The sequence below is a fragment of the Saccopteryx leptura genome, chromosome 1 (assembly GCF_036850995.1).
Source record: "Saccopteryx leptura isolate mSacLep1 chromosome 1, mSacLep1_pri_phased_curated, whole genome shotgun sequence".
Classification (NCBI taxonomy): Eukaryota; Metazoa; Chordata; class Mammalia; order Chiroptera; family Emballonuridae; genus Saccopteryx; species Saccopteryx leptura.
The window spans coordinates 159,760,702-159,785,689 of record NC_089503.1 but is presented as its reverse complement, the minus strand read 5'-3'; the positions used below and the strand labels follow the sequence as shown (position 1 = coordinate 159,785,689).

The 24,988-nt window shown below is 46.7% G+C and overlaps 1 protein-coding gene across 4 annotated transcripts in view; it reads left to right on the top strand.

Annotated features, from left to right (window-relative positions):
* The window catches only part of EGFLAM (EGF like, fibronectin type III and laminin G domains), a 148,112-nt gene that overhangs the window by 91,423 nt on the left and 31,701 nt on the right, over positions 1 to 24,988 (top strand). For all 4 annotated transcript variants that reach the window (XM_066378839.1, XM_066378830.1, XM_066378845.1 and 1 more), the window contains exons 8-15: positions 6,785 to 6,900; positions 7,495 to 7,813; positions 8,176 to 8,276; positions 9,389 to 9,489; positions 11,428 to 11,572; positions 14,916 to 15,105; positions 22,919 to 23,044; positions 24,206 to 24,449. In XM_066378839.1, coding sequence (XP_066234936.1) covers positions 6,785 to 6,900; positions 7,495 to 7,813; positions 8,176 to 8,276; positions 9,389 to 9,489; positions 11,428 to 11,572; positions 14,916 to 15,105; positions 22,919 to 23,044; positions 24,206 to 24,449 — 1,342 coding nt within the window. The remainder of the gene's footprint in view (positions 1 to 6,784; positions 6,901 to 7,494; positions 7,814 to 8,175; positions 8,277 to 9,388; positions 9,490 to 11,427; positions 11,573 to 14,915; positions 15,106 to 22,918; positions 23,045 to 24,205; positions 24,450 to 24,988) is intronic.

Below are 24,988 nucleotides of genomic sequence, written 5' to 3'. Positions count from 1 at the left end.
TGTTTCACTGTTGTATACAAAGCAGGGCCACTTTGACAGTGTCTTTATTTGTCTTTTGGCTTGTCCAAGTCGATATTTCCCCTTTTGATATCTCTGAAGCAGAGCAGGTCAGACTGTTTCCTCTCTCTTGTGTTATTGATGGATGGACCAATGTGCATGGTCATTGGTAATATAAATAGCATTTGAAACCCAAGTCTCTTACCTGCTAGTCTAACGATTAGTACTTTGATAGATACTATCCATAGTTAAGTACACTTTTGAGACAATTTTTTGAGGGTTTTTTTTTTTTAAGAAAAAAATCATATGCTAGGAGGATAAAACCACCGTTTTTAAACCTCAAGTCTCATAGCGGAAGTTTTGCTGTTTTCAGCTTCTCATTCCCAGTTGCATAGAGGGCAGAGATCTGTCATGAAACATGGTTAGTTGCCGTCTGACTCCAACTCTGGGGTCTGCCAGATTTTAAAATGTGAATGTATACCCTTTCTGGCCCAGTGGGATGCTTCTCCCATCAGTAGTCTTAGTCACAGGGTCATAAGGGATTCCGGAGTCCAACAGATTCTGAGGATCATGAACCTTATTAGAGAATGACGGACAGGAGGCAGTAGGAGGACGCATGCCCAGATGGCGGTAGTTCACAAGCCATCCAGCAGATGGCGATGGGTCACAGACCTTCAGAGCCCGAAGAGCCGCTGGGAATGGTAGAGATGAGGTCACAGCAGAGAAGGCCCAGGATACTGCCTCAGGTGGTTGACTTCTTCCATGGCCCAACCACAATGGGAAAGAGCCGCTAACTTCAGATTTTAGTTTATGCAGTGGAAAGAAAAGTTCGCAAGCAGAAAGTGAAATCTCTTCAGTGATCAGAGGCCTTTAGAACATCTTACTATCATCAATATTGTGTCTGAATGGTACAAAGAACTAAATTATTTTTACTACTCGCTAATGGGTTTTAAATCAGCAGTTTGAATAAAACTGAATAAAACCTGTAAGAAAATTGAAATAAGCATCAATATATGCATTTAAATACTAATCTTAATATATGTTGCAAACATATGTTCCACTGTGACTTTTACTTCACTTATTGTATCAATTATTGAACAGAAGTATTTTGTTTGTGTGGTTATATTTTAGTTTTTCATTTGTGATTTATGTTTTCTAGGTTTTTAAAACTACTTCCTTTTCCTAAGGCCATTAAGCAAAATCTATATTTTATTTTAAACGTTAAAAATGTTTGTTTTTCATAGTTAGGGTTTTAATCTACCAGCAATTTACTTTTAGGTATGAAGAAGCAGGAACTTAACTTAATACATATTTTTTTCATACCGATAACCAGTCACCGCAGCACCAATGATGAAATCACTCATCATTTCTCCTATTGATTTTAATGGCATCTTCTGATGTATCCCATCTCCACATTATTGTGGATCCATTTCTGTGTTCTATAGTCTATTCCTTTATCCCTCCCTCAAGGCCACACTGTCTTAATTTCTACAGTGTTATCAAGTCATGGTGCCTGGTAGTTAATTCTCCTCCACCTTGTTCTTCTTCACAGTTGCCCTGTCTGCTCTTGACCCTTTGCTCTTTGATATATATTTCAGAATCACTTTTTCAATTCCATAAAAAGAAACCTGTTGAGATTTTAAAAATCAGAATTATACCATGTTGATACATCAGAGAAGCTCACTTTATATAGAGAGAAAAGTTGAAATGCCTTTATAAAAACAAACATGCAGGTCTTTGTAAAATAAAAGCCATCCTTAATTTATTAATAGAAATTTGTATTTTGTGTATTAGTTTTTCTTAGAGTGGAAATACCCTTGAACTTGTTTTGCATTCAGTCAGTGGTTTGACTATTCCAGTTCTAAATAAATGCCTCCTTTTTAATGTTCTCTTTTCCTAATTAACAAAGTGCCAAGTAGAAAGAGATAAGTTATGCACTTTAATTATAATAGCCCCAGGCTACTGGGAGAATTCTTATCACTGGCTTGGACTGAACATTCTGTCTCCATTTAGCAATAGCATTAGTAAAAACTTCATGTGGGCCCTGAGTTTGAGATGGGAGGTGGGTGGGGCTGGCAGGACCCAGCAGCAGGGAGCTGTCGTCCGGGTTTCTCCCGGGCATGCTCATGCTGTGGCTGGTCCTCTCGGTGCGCACTGCTTTTCTATTAAAAAAATGGGAAATGACTACTAGCCTGGATTATTATGAGAGGTAGGGGTAGGGAAATTGAGATGCTGCCAAGGGTACTAGAAAATGGCATTGGGAGTCCAGAATTCTAAATTGGCCACTACTAACGAGCTGTCTCCCTGGGCAAGTCACTTGGTCTCGCTGAGCATCAGTTTACTCCTCTGTGAAATGGACTTGTTGCGCTAGCTGATCACAAAGGTCTGCCTACAAAAGTCAAAAATTTTTTACTCTAAGTCTTTGTAATTCCATATTCCTTTCCCCACTCGTATCTCACACCCTTTCTGTGCCCAGAAATAACTTCTGGCTTCAAGGAGATATATTATATACAGTGTCAAAACAGAGCAATTTTTATAAAGACCAAAGAACTGGATCCAGTGAATAATATGTGCCATATTTTACTTGTTGAGATGAGCAGAGAATCTGTATTCATTTCCATTCTCATCATCATATCATTTTGTACCTTTGGCAACAAACACATCTGGGTCCTTTTCTCAAAGGAATTCCCTTCACGATAGACTTCCTAGCATGGGTTAAGGGGCAGAAAGTCCCTTCTCTTCTGTGTGCTCAGGTCACAAGTTTTCATGAGACATTCAGACTGGATGGTGTCTAAGTTCTCTTCAACCCTGAACACTAGCCTGAGTTGGAACAGTGGCAGTTTTGAGGGAGCGTCTTTGGATTTGGGGGTAGAGTTTCACCATATAAGTATTCCTCACGGAGTCCCACTGTAGTATGATAGCATTGCGGGAGCGTCTCCTCTGCCTGGGGAGATCTCGGCCGTTGGTGAGCATGTGACATGTTGGTTAAATGGAGGATAGGAAAGAATATCAAGCCTAAAATATGGCCTCTACCCTCAAGGGGTTCCCAGTTGAGTTGGGAAACACAAGGGCAGCATTCCAAGACCAGGAGTTCAGAAGGTATCAACACTGTCCTAAACATTTATTGATTTCATTAAGCTATGGGAGCTGATCCCAAGCTCATGATTAGGGGCAAACACCGTGTGTGGACAGCACCATCCAGAGGATGTCCCACAGGTCTTGGCAGCTCCATCTTTGGGGGAGTCACCATTTCTTTCTCCAAAAAAGTCTGATGCTTTCTTTTTAAAGTATCACTTGATTTGGGCCTTTTGATGAAGCATTCTGTTTCCCCAGAACGTGTGTCACTGGGAGGATGAGTGGGCCATGCCTAAGGACGTAGGAGAGGGAACAGGATGGCGGTGTGGAGGAGAGCATAAAGTCCTGGGGTAAGAAAATACAAGATCGATTCAGGAATCAGCTGACAGACTGGCTTGTCTGTTAATACTTTTGAAGAGAAGGTGAGAAAAAAGCAAAAACCGAAGACACAATTTGGAGTCAGAATGTAAGTGGCAGGATGAAATCAAAGCGAGTCCAAGATAAATTCTAGCTTTGCCATCGACTATCTGTGTGCCTTTGAGCAAGCTCTTTAATCTTTCTGAGTTTATATCTTCCCATGCCAAAATGAAAATAATAACACCAGTTCCACAGGATTTGGGGAGGATTAGCAGAAACAATGTCTGAAAATCTCCTGGCACCATAAAAATGATCGATAAGTGTTAGCTTTCTAAATATCGGCCTCCTCTTCCTCCCCAGTGGCTAGTTCTCTTGCAGGTGACAAGAGGAACAGGTCCCCAAATTTTCACTTTTGTAGGCTTGGAGTTAGGCTCAACCAATTACAAAGTCTTTGATCTTAGGTCACTTCATCTCCGTGAGCTTTGATTTATTTCTCTACTGTGTGACATGAGCCACACTTACCTTGCAGGATCGTTGTAAAGTTTAGAAATGTTATGTTAAACAAGCAACAGTGCCTGTTCATGGAGAGAGGAGGTAGGTAGGCTTCAATAAATAATGGTGGTGGGAGAAAAAAGGAAAAGAAGAGAAGGTGGTCCCATTGAGATCCTTCATTCTTGACCAAGGAGCCTGAAATTTATCTTACAGGCAACGGGGGTGGGGAGATCTTTGAAAGTTTTTTTTTTTTTTTTTTCAGATAGGGTATCATAAAATGAAGTGAAAAATCTTGACATTGAGGAGAATGCAACAAGAATGACAATAATCCTACAATTCTGAATAGGAAAGAGACAGACACAGAAATGAATAACAAGAAAGGGATGGAGAGAGGATGGAGACCCAGAGGAAGAGAGAAAGGCTTGGAGAGAGGTTGAGAGATGCACAGATACACAGAGACGGGAGAGGGGAAAGGTGTTATCAGGGGCTTCCTGAGTCTGTGAAGACAGAGTCTGTCCCCAGCTGTGCAGGCTGCATGCAGGGGGTCAGGAAAACTATGTCCAGGTATAAGTCTGGCATCCACAGGCTGGAATTTCCAGCTGACGTGTGGACTGTTTTAAACAAAACTGTGGGGATTGGTGTGGAGGTGGTGTGTTATCCCACCTCCACCAAGATGTGTCCGGGCACCTGAGGACCGCGCCTTCTCCGCATCTCCTGTCTCCACTCACCTGCTCATCGCGCTTCTCTCTTCCTGGTCCCCATCAGATCTCTGCTCCGCAGCTGCCCGCTGAGAACACCTCTCACACTCCCTTTCTGTCATTTCCTTCAGCTTCGTTTTCAGTCTGCTCGCTGTTTTGCCTTGAAGAGGATGAGTTTGCTTTTCTGAGAAAGGTGTTTGGTTTAGTTTATTCTGAAAGCAGAATGTCTCTTAAGTTCAGTTTATGTTTTTAATGTTTTGTTTCTTTCCCTTTCTCTCCTCTTCACCCTCCTTCCCTTCCTCCCTCCACTTCCTTCTTTCCCTCTTCCCCCCTCTTTCCTTCCCTCCCTTTTTCCTTCCTTCCTTCCTTCCTTCCTTCCTTCCTTCCTTCCTTCCTTCCTTCCTTCCTCCCACCCTCCCTTCCTCCCTTCCTCCTTTCTTCCCTTTATCAGTCTTCCAAACATTGGATATCTAATAACCATTGGGCATCAAAAGCCTACAAAGTTATCTCTGTTGTCAGCAACATTACTGCCCTGGAGACTGGTGCCCTGTGTGCCAGTTTGGAGAAGGCAGCTGGTACCTATGCTTGCTGCAGCCTGCTGGGAGGAAGTGGGGCACCACGGAGCAGAACTGGAAAGACTCGCATCCCGGGAGTGCTTCCAGTGTCTAGTCAGGACTGTTGCGCTTTGGTGCATTTCCTGGCTGGCTACTGGGCAGAAATGCTAACCTGACCATCCCCCAAAGGATAATGTCCTGTATTGTCTCCTAAGAGTTCTTCCTTCCAATGCTGAAAGGCCCCATGTCTTGCAAAACGAATGGAAATGGCTGGCCCCCAAGATACCATGTGGGGCCCCTTTTATTCCTGGGTATAGAAGTGCTTGCTGCAGTGTAATATCTCTAAGAAAAAAATTATATATAGCATATAAAAATAATCTGAATACTCATACATACCCAACAGTATCTTAGGAAATAAGAGCACTATAGAGTACTCTGGAAGGTCCCTGGACCACCTTGGGCACACGCTTATAACCTTCCACAGGTATTTGTTTTGTTTTTGTTTCTGTATTTTACTGAAATGAGAAGCGGGGGGAGGCAGACAGACAGACTCCCACATGCACCCGACCAGGACCCACCCAGCATGCCCACCAAGGGGCGATGCTCTGCCCATCCGGGGCTTTGCTCCACTGCAGCCGGAGCCATTCTAGCACCTGAGGCAGAGGCCATGGAGCCATCCTCAGGGCCCGGGCCAACTTTGGAGCCTTGGCTGCAGGAGAGGAAGAGAGAGGTAGAGAGAGAAAGGAGAGGTTAAAGGGTGGAGAAGCAGATAGGCACTTCTCCTGTGTGCTCTGACCGGGAATTGAACCCGGGACTTCCACAACACCAGGACGACGCTCTACTGCTGGGCCAACTGGCCAGGGCCTCCACAGGTATTTTTGTCACTGTCTTACTTTTTCTTCATTGTTTCAACTACACACATATGTATCTTTAAATAATATATTAATTTTTGTTTGCCATTGGCTTTTATATAGATGGCATTAAACTGAATGTGTTCTTCTGCATCTTGCACTTTGGGATGAAATGATGTGAGATTAAGCCCCACTGCTGTGTTACTAAGCACACATTCATTTGTGTCCCCTGCTGTTGTAGATTCCATTCCATAGAGATACTGTCACTCACGTAGCCATTCTTTGTTGGTAGGTATTTGGGGGGTTCCTTGTGGTTATAAAGAGCAAACCTAAGATCTCCTTGACTGTGACAAATTCTGGTGCTATGATGAACATGTTTTGCACATCTCCTGACATGCATGCTTTTTTTGATTCGGTAAGTTATTTGCTGGGTCCAAATGTGTGAAGGTTTTCCACTGCAGTCCCTGTTCCCAGTTGTTCTGCAGAGTGACTGTACACGTCTACCATAGCATGTACAATTCCCCTTTAATCTCATCCTTGGTGACATTTTTTATTGCCCAACTTTTACACTTTTGCCAGTCTTGTCAGTATCAAATGGCAACTCTTTTTTCATAGTTTTTGGTCACCAATGCTTCCTCTTCTGTGTTGAATTCTTTGTGTGCCAACACCTCGCCATGCGTCCGACGCAGCTGCGCCTGACCGAGTGAGGATAGACGGGGTGGGGGCCATGGTGACAGCAGTGTGCTTCTTTCCTTTGAAGGCCCCGAGGAGGCAGGAAGCGGCCGCTATGGACCCCACTACATAACGAACACGGGAGTCAGTGAGGATGACGATGGAGTTGATGACGACTTTGATTTGGATATTTCCTTCCAGAAGGTAACAGAAATCTCTGCTCTTCCAACCCCCAGGGTGTTTTTGTTTTCCTATGGAACAAGGCAAGTTGGACTGTTAGAATTTTACTTAAAACTGACTTAAATTGGCTCATTTCCCTTCAGCACATTTATTTCCTCTGACTAGGATGCCCCAGGTGACCATAAATTAGTTCTAACGAAGCACCGACCGCTCTGATGTTCTGTGGTCAGCCCTGCCTGCTCTACTCACAGTCTGGCAGAAACATGCTGAGATTTCCCACCAGGTGAAATTTTACAAAGTCAGGTATTATCAGGAAATGAGCAAGTCCTTGACAATTCCATTTTTGTGATACTGTAATAATAATTAACCATATGATACCAGCTTTACTGATTTCTGAGTAACACAGAGCACTAAAAATATGTACTAAAATGTACAAAGTACTAAAAATCCTTGAGCCTCACATCCTTTGCCCATAGACGGGGTGAGTACCACCTGCCCCATCTTCATCCCAGGGTTGCGGGACGTCTCGAGAGTGACCATGTTGTCAAGCATTAGGCATGTGCCATAAACAGACCATCTAATTCCTGGCGCTCGGTGTTCATCCTTCCCTGGCTATAGGTTAAACCACTTCCTGCTATCAAAGGAGGGAATGAGAAATTGTTGGTAGAATCCAAGACTGCACTGAGATCAAACCCAAAGACCGCTTTTAGGCTTGTCCCCCCAGCCCCAGCGTCTGTCCCCGCGACCACGGTGGCTCCCCAGCCCACGCCAGGGACAGGAGAAAGAAAGACCGGCGTGCCTACAGTGCCGAGGCCCTTCAGCATGTCTTGTGATGAAACTCTCTGCCCTGTGGACAGCTTCTGTGCCAATGACTACACGTGGGGGCACTCACGATGCCACTGCCACCTGGGCAAAGGTGGCCAGAGCTGCTCAGAAGGTAGGCCATTGCTGGGGGTGGGGAAGGACATGGTGCTGGGCTGGGCTAGCCCCACTGCAAACCAGAGGGTAGTTTTGCTGACCACGTAGGGTTTGTTCTGGCCTCTTTTCTTTTTAAGATTTTAAGTATTGATTTTTAGAGAAAGGCCCAGGTTCTCTCTAAGACTGTCAAGAGCTCAAAATCCCCAAGAATGAGAATTGTAGGTATGAAAAGTAGAGAAAAAAAAGATAGTAAGCTAGGTTTAACAGATTAGAGGTTTGCACTTCATGACACCCAAACACCAGTGTGAATTGACTTTTGCATTTGAATAAGTAAGGAAACAGCCTGTTTTTTTGTGTGTTTTATTTATTTATTTTTTTCAGATATCATTATACAGTATCCTCAGTTCTTTGGCCACTCTTATGTAACCTTTGAACCTCTGAAGAACTCCCATCAGGCATTTCAAATTACTCTTGAATTTAGGGTAAGAAGGATTGTTATTCAATGACTGTCCATTGGACATCCTCTCACAAAAGGGAGGGGGAGGGAGAGAGGAAGCAGGGAGGTCCGTATCAAAGGTAATGCCTGTCCTGAGACCGTTCACAGGGTAGCAGGATGACGGGCACATTCACACATGCAAGGCACCACTGAGGGCAGGGTGGGTTCTGCATGTGATTTAACCATGGCAGTGACTGGCCTGAAGGTTCTTGGAGAGAAAGTTTGGGTCCCAGCCATGTTGCTCATAAAAGTGATGCCTCCCTGGCCAGCTTGTCAGAAGGCATAATGCAGTCTCATTCCAAAATCCCTTTTAAATAGAGCCCAAATATCTGCCTTCATGGCTACCGCTGTAACCGGACAAAGAAAAGCTGAAATACACAGCCCTGGCGTAGCGCGTCAGGCCCAGTAGATGCCCTCTGGTCTGGACCACCTGCAGAGCAGAATTCAGGGTGTGGCTTCAGCTTAAAGTGGTTCTCATGGGTGTCTCTGATGACATGACAATGTCTGGAGACCTGGAAACAAGTCCCTTTGAGGTCATGGTCACCATGTTGAGTGTCCAAAAGATGATCTGGCGCAGTCTAGGACAGCCAACATGGGGGAAGAGCAAAATAGGCTTGCCGCTGGGCACCCTTCTCTGTCCCGTTCTCCTGAGAGAAGCATGAAAGCAGATCTGCATGCTTCTCAGAGGGCGGGAAGTAAGAAATATATAATAACAATAAGGAAAAACTACAGGATGCTTGTCCAGAGAAAATAGACTTGGCAAGTGCGAGAACAGCCTCTCCCTGACCCTGGTCTTTGTGCGCATGGTTTCCCGAGGCTCCGCTGCTGGGTCCACTGAGCCCAGGAAAGAGCAGGTGGGACGGAGGCTGCCTTCCTGTGCCACCTCCCCGCCGGTCCTCACACAGCTGATACCGCCGCCAGTGGTGTATTGGAAGTGAACTGGGACCATGTACCTGGGGATTCGTGGCGTCCACATGCTTGTGCCTTTGTAGAGAGGACCACAGAGAGGAGAATGCTCAGGTTTCCTACTCATGAGTGTTTCCAGGTGGCACTTTATGGACGAGGAGGCGCTCACGGCTCTGTGTGTGTATCCACCAGGCAGAGGCGGAGGACGGCTTACTGCTCTTCTGTGGGGAGAATGCCCACGAGAGGGGCGACTTCATGTCCCTGGCCCTCATCCGACGCTCGCTCCAGTTCAGGTAACTCCCACCCAAAGCCTGCAGTTTCTAATGCTACTCTATGTTATATGTCCATTTTTATAGTGTGAATAAAATAAGTATAGGAGGGGTTCCCGTAGATAAGGCACCATGTCTGTAAGGTGAGCATGGACCAGTTTGCTAAATACTGGAGCATCAGGGTCACAAGGTGACCTCTGCAACATTTGGAACCCCAAACCATCCTTTCATTCAAGATCCAGTGTGTCTCGAGCACCCACAGGATGCCAGGTACTGTTGCAGACCCCAGGAATGCAGTGGTGAGGCACAGCAGTTAAGTCCCTTCTCTCCTGGGGCTCCCTGGGTGACGGAATGAAGGCTGGGATCCTCTCCTTGGCCCTGGTGGTAAGTATGGTTGACAGCCACGGAGAGCAGAGAAGAGCCAACAGCTTCCTCAGGCTTCCCAGAGGCTCACACCCCTTCCTTGTCTGCCCTCCGGGCTGGAGTGGGCTGTTGGGCTCACCTCCTCTGCCCTGGTCATTTATCTCCCAACACACTTTGGAAGCCACTGGATTTGTGCATGGTTTCCCATGAGCAGGGTTTGGCGGAGGTGTGAGTGTTTAACCACCTTCACAGAGGTGTACACACACCTATTTGAGAGCAACCAATGAGAATCAGCCTTGTCCTTCTCCACAGTGCACTGGTTAAAATCCTGTTGGCACCGTTCTCCTCTGCCTGACCCCAAGCAAATGACAACCTCTCCAAGCCTGCCTTTCCTCCCAGGGCTCCTGTGAGAATTAAATGAGTCCATGCCTAAGAGTGCTTAGCGCAGTGCCTGGTCCATAGCAAGCTCTCAGTCAGCATCAACCATTGTTGTCTTTTGATTATTTCAGCACACAAACACACAAAACATCTTTCTGCTTAAGTTGGAAAAGACTGTTGAGCTTCCCACTTGGGGTAGAAAATGGCCCCTCTTCCTTGGCTAAAGGCTTTGACTCCTGGGAGTTTGCTGTCAGCCTCCAGGTTCAGGGCAGGGGCCTAGAACACCCAGAGGATCTGAGACTCCAGCAGACCGGCAGTTATTGGCTGGGGGAAGTTCTCTGTCTCTGCAACTCCTACCGAGCGAGTCTGAGCTCTTCCTGCAATGCCTCTCCATCCCTTTCCACTCCATTGAGGACCACAGACAGAGAGAGGCCAGGAGAGTGGGCTGAAATCAGCTCCAGCCTGGAGAAGGATGCCGCCAGCCATGCTTCCTTCCTTGCTGGTGATCTCAGGACCTGTGGGAAGTGGCATGGGGGCTGTGTGGACGTTAAACAGAAAGGTTCAGAATTCTAGATGCCAGGCATAGTGACCAGCGGGCACCCTGGCCATATGGAGGTTGGGAATAAAATAAAAGAAGAATGCAACCATCTGCAAATGCTCCTCCTGTGTCCACACCTCACCCCTAAGCTCGAGCCCCCTGGGACCTGCCCCTGCATTCGGGCTCAGCTGGGCAAGGACAGCAGTGCTGGCTGGCCCGCCAACACGAATGTGAAGACTTGGCTTTTTTACATTTTATTAACATCACTGAGCCTGCCATTTGGAAGTTGGAGGCAGTCCCCAGAGAAACCCCCGGAAGCAGAATGACTCAAGTTCTGATTCGCTGCACCTTGAATCTACCAGAGGCACCTGGTAACCTCTGGAAAAGGACAAGGAGGTTCTAAGTTGCTATCTCTTTCTAAGCTGCAGAGAAAAGCAGGTTAAAGAAGCCCCACTTTTAACGGTTTCACAGGCAGACTAAAGATAACCAGACGGACGTCGCCCCAGAGAACAGGCCTCTGGTCCTTCTGTGCATACATTTAAACTACCCTCGGTATTTGCACGCCTGATTCTGAACAGATTGACTCTCCAAGAAGCCATCAGCCTGAGAGCGATGTCCATGGGGCTGAAAACGTAGTGAGCCAGTTGATCACCAAAGCTCTCTTTTTGTTTCCTCCTACGCAGGTTTAACTGTGGAACCGGGGTCGCCGTCATCATCAGCGAGAACAAGGTCAAACTGGGGGCCTGGCACACGGTCATGCTCTACAGAGACGGGCCAAATGGACTGCTGCAGCTGAGCAATAACACACCGGTGACGGGCCAGTCCCAGGTGAGTGTGAGCCTCCCTCCCGCCCCTCGCCTGGCGCCCTCGATGGCATCCTCAGGGGACCCCACTGCAGAGGGCTGAGGCAGACTTGGCAGGGTACAAGTGGATGGGCCATTTTTCACTGCCGACCCACGCAGTGGAACTCTGAAGTCCTCCTGCGGGGCCTTGCTGCTCTGGGGCAGCTTTCGCGGCACACATCCATCCCACGTCTACCAAAGAGGAGGAATGAGTTTGCAAGCATCATTGTGGTGGGTACGTGGGGACATGTCCTTTTTCCACAGGACATTAAATCCAGGCGTAGAGGGAGAAGCCACTATTAGGGGCAGACAACGCTGGCTTTTAAGATGGGGGTGTTCCAATCCTGTGTCTTTAGAAAATAGTTCCAAGAGGTTTACTTGGTTCACTAGGTTCACTAGGCAGGAATATAATCCATTTATCTACCTTTTGGGGGGACCATGATTATAGAAAGTGGTAAAACAATATAACCATTGGGCTACTCAGTAAATCACCTAGATGCTCACATATTTGTCGTGGTCGGGACAATTTTAGGACTCTGTTTGGAATAAACAGTTTGGGTTAGCAGTCCGCAAAGACACCGAACCTGTAATTACAATCAGTCAGGTGTCCGTATTCTGTGAGGAAAAATGTAGAAAGAAAGCCTTTGTGTGTATTCCCCGCCTTGGCTCTTCACTACTCTGGGCTGGCAAGGCGTGTTGTGCAAAGGGCCATGCTTTGCTGACCAGCAGTAATCTGGACCCCAGTAGTTCCAGAGGAACAAGAATCCAAATATAGTGAATGTGAAGGAGTGAGATCACTTATGCCTATATTTCTAAGGAAAGAAAAGTCAGAACAAATGAGCTACAGAGTCACATCAGTGATGGAAGAATAGGGCCAATATGATTAAAATTAAATTTGAGAGAAATAAAGAAGCTTTGAGCTTAGGTCCAAAATATATCATGAAAACAGGATGAAGAAGTTATAATAAAAGCAACATCTGTGAAAATATCTCAAGCTTTAAAGCAAGGAAATTTAATGAACGTTAATAAACAGCCATGTCATAACAGTAAGCTAAAGAAATTACAGGTTACATTACTAGCGGCATACCATCTAGAAAAAGGGAGGTGATAATTTTATTTTAGTCTGGTGACTATGTGTACAGCTTCCAGAGCTCTAATGGTGACTGTAATCCTCTAAAAGGATTGTATTCAGATCTTTGATTATGCTTTAAGAGGGTTACAGACAAACTGGAGCATGTTCAAAGAGCAGTCGGTGAAATAGGAAAATGACTTGAAATTCCTGGAATAATTGATTGAAGGGCCATTGTTTAGTTTGGAGGAGAGAAGATGAAGGTGTGGATGGTGGCTTTTCATCAGAGTCAAAGGGAGGGGGTTGGGAAGAAGGACTTTCTCTGTGGGTCCCAAGGCTAAAGCTGAATGGCGTCACTGCAAGGAGCCAATTTTACTTTACCTAATCACACAAAGGTGTACAGAGGTGAACAGACTTTCTCAGTAGATGGTTCCCTGTCCTTGGGGGTATTCAAAAAGTAGCTTATCAAAACTTTTTGGTGGGGATGTTCAAGGAACCCAGCAGTCAGTGGAAGCATGGGTTATATGAGTTTTCAAATTTTTCTGATCCTAAGAGTCTATGGTTTTAGTGAAGCCTATAATTTTATGGACACTCAGAGCAACATTTATCTCTACTACCAGGACTCGCTAAGCAAGTTGTATAAGCAGGACCACGGAGGTGGACTATTTAATAAATCGTTGTAAGAGAAAATGACTCTGTCTTAAGGTGGCACTCCCTAGAAACAGACCTGAGATGAGGAGTCTTGGGCAAACGATGATTAAGAAAGCGCTGCCATAGGAACCCTGTAAGGGAGGGGAGAGATGGACAGGGAAGGGCGAAAGTCAGCATGAGTGGGATCTCAGGCAAAGTTCTGCAGGTTCCAGCTTCAGCCTCATCCCACAGGGAAGCTGGATTGTAAGTTACAGCTCAGAGTGATTCCAACCCAGAGCAAGTGAGTTGAATTTTCATAGCCCTGTGCTCATTAAAAACTGTTAAGGGCTGTGCTGGAATAGTACAAACTCCAGGGCAACCTCAGTTCCCTGCATGAGCAGACAAAGCAGGCTGCAGGAACCTGAAGGCAACCCTCCTCAGAGGAAGGGAGAGGCCAGCCACGAAGGCTGTTGCCTGGGATATTGCAAAGGGGACCTCAGAGGAACCAGCCACCCTATGATGCACAGAATGCTCCAGGGAGGGAGTAGAGGCCTGGGCTGTCAGCCCCCACCATGGTCCTGGGTCAGGGAATGGGCCAGAGGGTGAATACGGATCCAGAAGGAGTGAATTCTGAGGATGTTAACAGAACAAGCCAACAGGGCACTGAGTGTTATGTCAACGGTGTGCCACTGGCTGGCAAACAATCTCTAAAATTCACTGCGAGTGCTTTACATCTGCCTGGCTCATGTTCAGTATATTATTTTCCTATGAGTCTTTATCTGCTCATTAGCAAAGCTAAAACAATGGCTAGGTCTTCCCCTTCTTGGTAACAAAAGTATAAAGAGAAGATCAAGATTACATTTCAGTGGCTTAACTCCTGGACATTTTATAAGTGTGCCAACATGCCTTTTTCCCATCCCTCTTCTATACAGCCATTAATCCAAATGAATGAGATATTTCCATAATCAAAGAACGAGTGACCAAGGGTGCCTTAATTTTGTCCCCCCTAACATTCAGCTCTGTATTTGTAACCTCATAACCTACAATCCAGGTTGTGGTTTGCTCTTGGATTGGAAATGTCTCCACCTAACTGTAAGAACCCTTAAAAAAAAATTGTGTCCATGAGCAAATTTCATAATATTTTGCAACAACATCTGTTTGGTAATCACCCCATCCCAATGTTTTTTGCAGGATATAGTGTAAAGGTGACTAGGCCAGAGAAAGGGTCAATGTCAGCCCACCTATACACAAAATTAGTATTATCACCTTTTGAAACACAGAGTAGCTCTGTGACCCATCCAAGGTACACAGTACATTGGTGTCAGGACTGGAAAGGGAAAGTTTCTTTTGGACACCAGTATGGTACACTGCCCGTTGGGTTGCTCTTGGCTCTGACCTTCCCTCCCTTCCCTTCTAGGCATTCCAAAATCATCCTTTCTCAAAACAGCCTTCTGAGAAGCTCACTGAGTTTCCTATGGTAACTGGTGGTTTAATTTTGCTGCAGGGCAATGTCTTAAAGATAAATACAGATGGCTGTAAACTACATCCTAATCATGTCCCTCGTTAAAATCAGTTGCGTTTTTGGCTTTTGAATTCATTTCATGAATAAGAGTTTTCATCTATCTTAAAGGGCCAGTACAGTAAAATCACCTTCCGGACACCTCTTTATCTTGGTGGAGCTCCCAGTACTTACTGGCTGGTCCGAGCCACGGGAACAGACCGAGGCTTTCAGGGCTGCGTGCAGTTGCTCATGGTGAATGGGGAGAGGATCGACATGAGGCCCTGGCCGCTGGGCAGAGCGCTGAGCGGGGCCGATGTGGGTAAGTGCAGCTGAGTGGGCTCTTGTGGGATTGGCTTTGGGGTGTGGGCCAGGGAGGTGAGCAGCCTAGGGAGTTACAACCCTCAGCGGCTGGTTAATGCAGAACTTCAGGGTGGAGTTGGGCCCAAGGGGCGGGGTGTCGGTGCTCAGTGCTCTGCAGACTCTGAGTCTGAGCACCAAGCCCTGTGATCAATACGGGGAACCAAGCCCTGGGCTGTATGCTGCCGCCGCCCTGGGTCCTCCTCCTTAAATGCAGCAAGGTCTCACCAGACAGAGTGTACATAGTTGGGCCCCTTCACCCTCAGTCACCAAGGCCAATTGAGAAGCCAATGCAGGGAGGAAGAGCTTCCCCATACTCTCTGATTCCGAGAAAAACCGTCACATTAGAGTTCCTGACCACAGTGCTCAGCACCTTCTCCTCTGTCTCCTCATTCCCTTCTTACACTAACTCTAGAAGGTTAACCTTATCATTATGCCTGTTTTATCCACAAGGAAACAGGGGCTTGTAAAAGTTATAGCTTATCCAAAATAGCAGGTGGAGCTGGTATTGTTATTTTTTTATTTTTTTCTATTCCTTTTTTTTTAATTTGAGGTGTTATTTTTTTAGAAGTGGCAGGTTCATATCCGCATTGAGGGAAGGTAAGCAGATCTCCCACACACCCTCCCCCATCCTGACACAGGCCAGGCCTCTGGCATTATCAACAACCCTCCCAACAGCGGTGCGTAACAGTTGTTATGACAGATGAACTTACACTGACACTCCATAGTCACCCAGAGTCCTTCGCTCACATTATGGTTCACTCTTGTGTATTCTTTGGACTTGGACAAATGTGTAATAACATACATTTACCATATGGTATCATACAGGGTATTTTCACTGTCTTAAAAATCCTCTGTGTTCTGCCTGTTCATCTCCTACTCCCACCCATCACCTGGCAACCACTGGTCTTGTTATCTGCTCCATAGTTTGGCCTGTCCCAGAACGCCGTATCATTGGAATCATACAGTATATAGCCTTCTCAGATTGGCTTCTTTCAGTTAGTAATACTCATTTAAAATTCATCCATGTCTCTTTATGGCTTGATAGCTTATTTCTTCTTAGTGCTGAGTAATATTCCATCATCTGGATGGACCACAGTTTATCTGTTTACCTACTCAAGGACATCTTGGTTGCTTCTGAGATTTTAGAAATTATGGATTAAGCTGTTATAAACATCCACCTCTTTGGGGTGGGCATAGTTTTCAGCTCCTTTAGATAAAAATACCAAGGAGTACGATTGTTAGATCTTAATAGAGTATGTTTAGTTTTGTAAGAAACAGTCAGACGGTCTTGTAGGAGAGCTGTCCCATTCTACACCCCCACTAAGAATGAATGAGAATTCCTATGGCTCTACTATTAATACATCCTTGCTAGTTTTGTCATCAGAGTTCCCGAAATGGGCCATTCTAATAGTAGTGTTATTTTGTGGCTGTAAGTTGCATTTGCCTGATGAGATATGACGTGGAGCATCTTCTCACATGCTTATTTGGCATCTGTATCTTCTTTGTTGAGGTATCTCTTACGGTTTTTAGCTCATTTTAAATTGGATCTCTTTAATTGTTCAGTTGTAAGAATTCTCGGTATACTTTGGACAGCAGTCCTTTATCAGATGTCTCTTTTGCAAATATTCTCTCCCAGTCTTTGGCTTGTCTTCTCATTCTCTTGACATTGTTTTTGCAGATTAGAAATGTTGAATTTTAATGAAGTCCAGCTTATCAATTATTTATTTCATGGATCGTGCCTTTGGTGTTGTATCGAAAAAATCATCCCCACACCCAAGGTCATCTAGGTTTGTACCTGTTATCTTCTATGAGTTTATAGTTTTGCATTTTACATTTAAGTCTGTGATCCATCTTGAGTTAATTTTTGTGACTTTTATAAGATCTGTGTCTGTATTCTTATTTGTTGAAAAGACTCGAGTTGTTTTTAAGACAATAGGACATTTATTCTACCATTGAAGGCAGTAGATAAATAATTCCAAGGTTGGTTAATTAAGTGGCTGTTTTAGGTCTTCCAGGGCTGCCTGGACAAAATACCACCGACTGGGTGGTTTAAACAACAGAAATTTATTTTCTCATAGCTCCAGGGGCTGGAAGTTCGAAATCAACGTATCGGAGGTTTGGTTTCTCCAGAGGCTCTTCTCCTGGGCTTGCAGATGGCACCGCCATGCCGGGTCCTCACATAACCTTTTGTCTGTGCACATGTCCCTGCTGTCTCTTCCTCTTCTCATCAGGACACCAGTCAGAGAGGATCAGGCCCCAACCCTAGGGCTTCATTTGACCCTAATTTCCACCTCAAAGGCCTGGCTTCAAGTCCAGTCCCACTGGGGGTTAGGCCTTCAACCTTTAGGTTTGGGGAGACAGTTCAGTCCAGAACAGTGACTCAGCAGCATCAGCGCTCCGTGATTTCTTTGCTTTGACTCAATCCCAAGATGGCCCCCCATCTCTAAACATCACATCCTCACCTGACATTGCCCTTGGAAAGAAAGGGCAGGTCCCTTTTTTGGGTCTTTCCCCTCCAACTCCAAGTTGTTATTTTGGAAGCAGGCCCAGTGAACACCATGTACCAACTACCTAGGTTCTACCATTAACATTTTGCTACATTTGCTTTACCACATATCAGTCCCTCCCTGTCTCCATTCCTAGACAGATCCTCATGTCTCCAGGTACAGCATTTGCAGTTTGTTTATGTTTTGTAGCTACTATTCATTGAGCACCCAGTATATGTAACCACCATTCTAGACTACTTTCAATCTCCCTACAGTGCCTTTGAAGTAGGTGCTATGATTAGCCTTAGCTAATGAGAACTGGTCCAGAACAGATAGGTCACTTGCCCAAGGGCACACAGCTGGTAAGTGGTGGAGCCTAAACCTGACCTCAGCCATTCTGGCTCCCGTGCCCGCCCTCTCAATCACACATGTCACATTGCAGGTTCCCGGGTAGGCTTCAGATTGATTGCCTCTCTCCACCTTGCTCACTCCTGAAGCTAATACCATTGTTAAAACTACAAACAATGAAGTTTGCTTAAAAGGGAAAAAATTTCTATCCACGTGTGATTTTTATATCCATTGTTATTCTCTATGGTACTCCCCCGCCCCCAGTTAAACACTTAAGGAAACTGAACCACAATCAGCAACCATCAAACAATTAGAAAAGCACCCACCATGGTAGGACATGCCATCCAAATCCTTCTTCTTGGGTGTCGGTGAGGATTCAGAACATGAGCAGCCACAGTCCATTGAAAGTCAGTCCCATGTGGCGTTTAAGAGCCTGGACTCTGAAGGCAGATCAGGGTGGGGTGGGGGTTGGCAAATCAGTTAGGCTCTCTGGGACTCAGTTTCCCATCTATAAGTAGTAACTACCTCATAGAATGTTTATGTCTGGGTTAGTTGTGCTGCATGTGCAGTCCTAGAATAAAGCCTTGCATGTAGCAAATGTAAATATTTCCTGTTGTTAATACTCTAACTCCACCCACCAAGCCAGGTGTAAGGTGTTTCTTCTCTCTTCATGACCTGGCAAGTTCATAGTAACCTCTGACAGGTGGTTTAGAAGTTGCAAAATTAAGCAAGGACCAATTTCTGACAGACTCACCTTGCTGGTTCTGGGCTTCTATTTGGATTATGTGATTTCTCCCTCTGATGTGAATAGGTCACATTGCCTCCCCTCTCCCCCCACCCCCCCCCCCGCCGTTTCTTCCCATTGTTTCCCCCCAACCCCGGGGCATAAGAACAGGGCTGGTTATTATTTTTCCATTTCTATATTTGCTTTACTCTGAGTTAGTCCTGAAATAAGTTCTTGTAAGTAAAAGCAGTTCTACCACAAGGAAGACTGGGCCCCTGCAGACAGCAGTAAACTTCTGGCAGAGAAGTACAGGCTTCCAGAAGGGGGGACAGCAGTTTCCGGGTCACGATCTTCCATCTGGTACCTCCAACTTGACGTTGTCACCTTCAACCACAACTTTTCCCCTGCCCCCCCTCCACCCTCACAAACCAGTTTCCACTCCCCAAGGGGGCTTTTCGTGTCTCCCACTCTCCCACGTCACCTCTTTCGTTAGACTGTCCCCAGCTACTGGGCTCTCTCTGAACTCACATTTCATCATTCTCAGCAATTTTAACAGTTTTTTATTCTCTGGCCCAGCCTTTTCTTTTGTTATTTCCACCTAAATTCTCAAACCTAACCTGCCACCACTCATTTTTTCCCAGCCCTGTCTGGGCTTTCCACACCTTCTGGAGTGAGGTCACAGAGCCAACTTCCCAAGCTGTTTGAGACTCAGGAGGTCTGCCATGGGTCTTACTATGGCTTGTGGCTCTTACTCACTCCTATTTACCTTATTACGTGTTTATGTATGCACCTGCTCAGTGCTGGTCTCAATGCCGAGTGCTGGGGATAGAGTGATTGCATAAGACAGAGGGTCCCAGCTCAGCCCTAGTGTCACTACCATGAGGACAGACCAAATTAACAAGTAACCAAACAAGTAAATGTAAATTTGGGCTAAGTGTTACAGAGAGGTGATCGTGCAATGATCATGTACAGGAGGGAGGTCTTACGGCCCACGGGGCAGGGAAAGCCCCTTTGGGGCTCTAAGGGGAAGCTGATGCCTGGAGCAAGAGGAAGCATTAGGAAGCAGCAAAGAGAGACGTGAAATCCAGGCAGAAGAAATGGCCTGTCCCGGGGTAGTGGGGGGGGGGGGCAGGAAGGTAGCTCATTGTTAGCGTCTCCTTCATGTAGCCACTCCACGGGGCCCTACCTTCTCTCCCTCCTGGGGCGCCTGATTTCTGTCCTGCCCTTCACTTCATATCTTGCACAAACCTACACAACGGCTGGCACATCTTCGGTGTCGGTGCCAGTAAACATTATTTTACCTAGTGACGGTGAGCTCCTGCCGGCTCTGCCCACGTGACTTTGCACCTCCTTCCTCCCAGCTGACACTGACGCGTTTACCCACACACCACCCCCATCCTCCCCTGAGTCCCTCAGAGTTACCTCTTCTCTGTTACCACGGGTGCTGGGCCGTTCCCGCACCGTGGAGCCCTTAGGCAGTCAGGGGAAGGCTGTGGACTGTTTCTCAGAACAGTGCTTTTTAAAGGCAGAGAATAATATGCACAATAAGAAACAGTTATGTTGAACAAAAGCCATACAATATTTTAAATTTTTGGTATTAATGATAATGTATGTACTGCTCCCTAAAACATTAAAGAACAAGAGTGACTAATGGTGGTGTGATGGCACGATTTCCAGATAGTAAGCGGCACAAACGGCATCCTGAGGTGCACACGATGACTGGAGTGCGCTAGGACAATCACTCAGGCCCGCCGGTCACGAGTCACTAGAACTGCCCGAGCCAGAGGTCTTTGTCTGCAGCTGTAACGGAAGGGAAAACTCCGTTCCAGCTGGAAGTTAGGGAAAATAAAGATGGGTGTCTTTCTTATCCAAGTTCACGGATCCCCCAGTCCCCTCACGGTGTTAGCTCTCTCTCCCTCTGCTCCGTGCACCTGCCCCGTCTGGGTCCCCAGGGCCCTTCGCCTGTCTCCCTTTGTCTCCTCTGCGGGCTCCTCACCTCTGTGCTTCCCCAGGAGTCCCTGAGGCCTTTCCATGGGTCCTCTCTCAGGGGGCCCGTTCGTTCTTGGTGTCAGGGCTACCCCCACGGGGCTGCAGCCCCTCCGTCCCTCACCTGTGCTTGATCTCCTCCTGCCCGTCCACGGGGCTCAGCAGTGGATGCTTCCTTCCACAGTCACCTGAGCTCACATTGAGCAGAAGCCAGCTGGTCCTCTGCCACCGCAGTTCCCGGCCACAGTGCCTCCATTCCTCCCCTCCTGCCGCTCTTCTTCCCTCTGAGGACTAGAAACCTCAGGGTCACGCTGGGGTCCACCTGCTAATTCTGAAGTGAACTGACTATTTCTTCTTTCTCCGTGTCTCTTGGAGTCTCCACTTTCTCTCTGTTTCCGCTGCCTTCACCCACCACCCCGCCCCCATCCCTGAGGCCTCCTTCCTCCTTCGCCCGATCACTCACATCTGTTGGTTTGCACACACACAATCTTTCTGCAAGACTGTTGTCATTAAGTCAGCAACTCAGGCTGGCTCCTACACACCCCCACCTCCCACCCCCATCCCCCAGCTCCTACCTCTTAACAAATGGCTACAAGGCAAATTTGTAAAAAACTTTTTCCATGTGTGTCTAAGATAACCCAAGGACCCCACTTCTTCATGTGGGACCTGCCTACTCTCAGACAGGATCTCCACCCACAGAAACTGGAGCGTGGGGGCCGGTCCGAGTCTAGTTCTTAAAGTCAAAGTCAACCCAGACCGGTGGTCACTGCTGCTTGGAAGTCCCAGGGGCCAGCCCACCCCAGCCAGAATGGCAAGCCACCTGGGAGAGCTTTCATTGAGTTCTGTCATCAGCACCTGACATCTGTCTCCTCTTTTGGGAACCCACGTGCCCCCTAGTCCTCCCCCCTCCGCCCAGTGAGGCTTTGCAAAAAGAAAAGACCAGATCACCTCAACAAACACGGATGGCTGATGAGGGAAGGATAGGGACTCACTCTGCTGAGATGACACAATCAGGCCGGGGGGCTCTTCATCTCACAGGGGATGGGCCACCAGCTCATGCGGTGCAGCATCGGGGACTGGGAGGCAGTCAGGCACAGAGCTGACCCCTCACAGCTCCATCAGAGATGTACCCCCTTTGTCTTTGACCCCCCGAAATGTGTTTTGTAGTCACCAATGTAGGTCTGGTTCAGATTGTGGCCCATATGACTAACTTATTTCTCATGCACAAGCTGAAAAGGAAGATCAAGGAAGCAGAAGAAAGCAGCCCAAGAAAAGTCATTTTGTTTTCAGGGCATCTGGTGATGTGCACTTGAGCATGACCACGTATGCCCTCGGTGGGACTCTCGGATATGAGTTCCATTAGAGAACTACCCACCCCATCTGATGTCAAACTTTTCAGTACTCTGTGCTTGCGACTACCTTTCTCTCCCTCATAAGATCTTAAATTTGAGCCCTGACTGGGTAGCTCAGGATTAGAGCATTGTCCCAACACACCAAGGTTGCATGTTCGATCCCTGGTCAGGGCATATACAAAAAGCACCTGCTGAACAGCATAAATAACCGGAACAGCAAATCAATGTTTCTCTCTTCTTTCCTCTCTCTCCCTGACATTAATCAATAAAAAACAATTTTTTAAAAATTGTAACTTTGAGATGGAAATCGGGATCCTGAGATCACACGCTGAGGTCTCATGGAGCCCTCTCTTCCCCCTCACTGCAGCAGACCAAGGAGTCCCCAATTCCAGCCAGTTAGAAAGCTTAGACATGGTGTTCATCTTGGTTGCCTCAGTTTTCAACCAATAGAGGCAGCACTTTAGGTAATTGGGGCCATGCACATTAGAGCACTTTCAACATACACACTCTTTGTTGACATTGAAGGATTGAAACACACTCTTGTGGAAACACAGAGAGATAAATTAAAGCAGAAACAACTCAGCTATCCCTGTCAGGGGTCATAAAATTGCCCAAGGTCTATGGAGTGATTTGTCATGTCCACCATGTTTTAAAGCATCTCTATGTCTGTTCAAAAAGAACAAGCCAGAGTCAAATTAAAAGGAAGGGTAGGTCCCACTTATCCTGAAGGCTGGTTCGCAGGTACAGAGGTGCAAGTCAACAAGGGTGGGACCTGAAATGCAGTTATTCAGAGCTGTGAGCTGTGGGCATGGCCAGCTCCATGGTCTTGGACTGGCTCGTGACTAATTGGCCTTGTAACTTCGGTCCCGTGTTTAGGCGAATGCAGCAGCGGAATCTGTGACGAGACCTCATGCATCAACGGTGGCACCTGCACAGCAGTCAGAGCCGACTCCTACATCTGCCTCTGCCCCCTCGGATTTAAAGGCCGACACTGCGAAGATGGTGAGAAAGAAGCAAGTTGATGGTGACTTCTATCTGCATGTTAATTGATGATGATGTAATTTCTCATCAATGTGCTTTAAGCCAAGCTCACACTTGTTTATGGGATTCACATTGCTTTATTGAGAGGGTCAGGAGAATCTTTTTTTTTTTTTCTGTTCACTAGGTTAGATCATTTTCAAGTGTCAAAGTGCCAAACCAAACCTTCACTTTAAGATGCTCCTGGTCCAGGCTTTTGTGGGCTCCTCTTGAACCTCAAATAACTTTGAAAATTCTATATTTGTGAGGCCTATAGCGGGCCCAATTCGACGCATTGACAGCTTATGCTCCTTAGAATAGCTGACAGTTTCAGAGAAAAGGCTGGAAAGACCTACACAGAAACATGGACAGTGTGATGGGACAGGAGTGATCTTGTTCCATGTTCTCTGTACTGTTCTGCTGAGTTACCCCACCCCTCAATACTGTATATATTGATTATATAAATACAATCATTTACATATATACACATATGTATATATATATGTGTAAACACATGCCCATACCAATGCACACATGATAATGGAAAATTTTAAAGATTTTGGAAAACCACACTGAGTTGAATGTGTTTTAACTTTCCCGCCAGTGATTCAGATTTGGACCTAAGATGCCATATTGGAGAAAAAAAAAAATTTAACATGGTATCTTGTAAAATCTTATGTCACCTGGAAGAGGGCATATGAGTCAGGGTAAGCCGAAGCTGTGACATGCCATCTCCCATTTCCGTAGCCTAACATAATAAAAGTTGACCCTTGCTCATGTTACACATCACTGCAGGTCCATGGTGGTGTTGGGGGGGGGGTGGCTTCTGCTCCATACATTCATTCAGGGACACAAGCACCTGCCTTCTAGTGACCCTGCTAGGGGTTGAGTCTTCCCCTGATTCCCAAGTCCAGCCAGCAGGTGAGGGGCCAGAGAACACATGCAGGATGGAGGGAAGTTCTGGGGGCCCGCCCTGAGGTGCTGTAGAGCACATTCCCGGCCACATTCCCCCAGCCTGAATTCAGTTAGACCGCCCCTCTCACTGCAGGGCAGCTGAGAGCTGTCCTTTAACTCTGTGCCCGGGAGGAAAAGAACCTGGCTAGTTCTGCCAAGGAGGGACTCCTAACAACATGCTTGTTTCTTCAGCCTTCACCTTGACCATTCCCCAGTTCCGAGAGTCCCTGAGGTCCTACGCTGCCACGCCCTGGCCACTGGAGCCCCGGCACTACCTTTCCTTCATGGAGTTCGAGATCACCTTTCGGCCAGACGCAGGCGACGGCGTCCTCCTGTACAGCTATGACACGGGCAGCAAGGACTTCCTATCCATCGGCATGGCGGGGGGCCACGTGGAGTTCCGCTTCGACTGTGGCTCTGGGACCGCTGTTCTCAGGTAAGGGATGAGACCTCTTAGGGCCCTCTGCCCCCCAAAAAAGCCAAACAGCAGCCACTTTGGGGAAAGATGAATTTGTCGCTCCATAGCTTGTGATCTTCCTGTCTTCCCTACACAGTTACCTTTCCCGAAGCCCGTCCTGTTTCATACAGAGGACATGCTTCCTACCGATCATGCTGTCCGGGTTTCCTTTTTTAAAATAACTATGCAATGGGTAATGATTCTCTGCATCAAGCCAAGGAAAACAAGCCAAGGCTCGCTTCAGATGGGGGACCCCTTTCCACGCGGGGTCACACCGTGCCGTCAGCAGAAGTTTAATGAGTTGTCATTAATCAGCACCTGGCCTGGAGCGTCAGTCCCGTGGCGGGTGCTCAGCAAATAAATGATGACCAGTAAAAAGGGATTAACAGAAATTTAATGAACAGAAATGTCCTGGGTGACAACCTCACTGTAAATTTTAACTTTCCCCTTGCACTGTTTCTTCGGTGGTGACTATGTTCCTTAGCGAGCCTCTCACTGTTCTCCGACCGTGAATCACC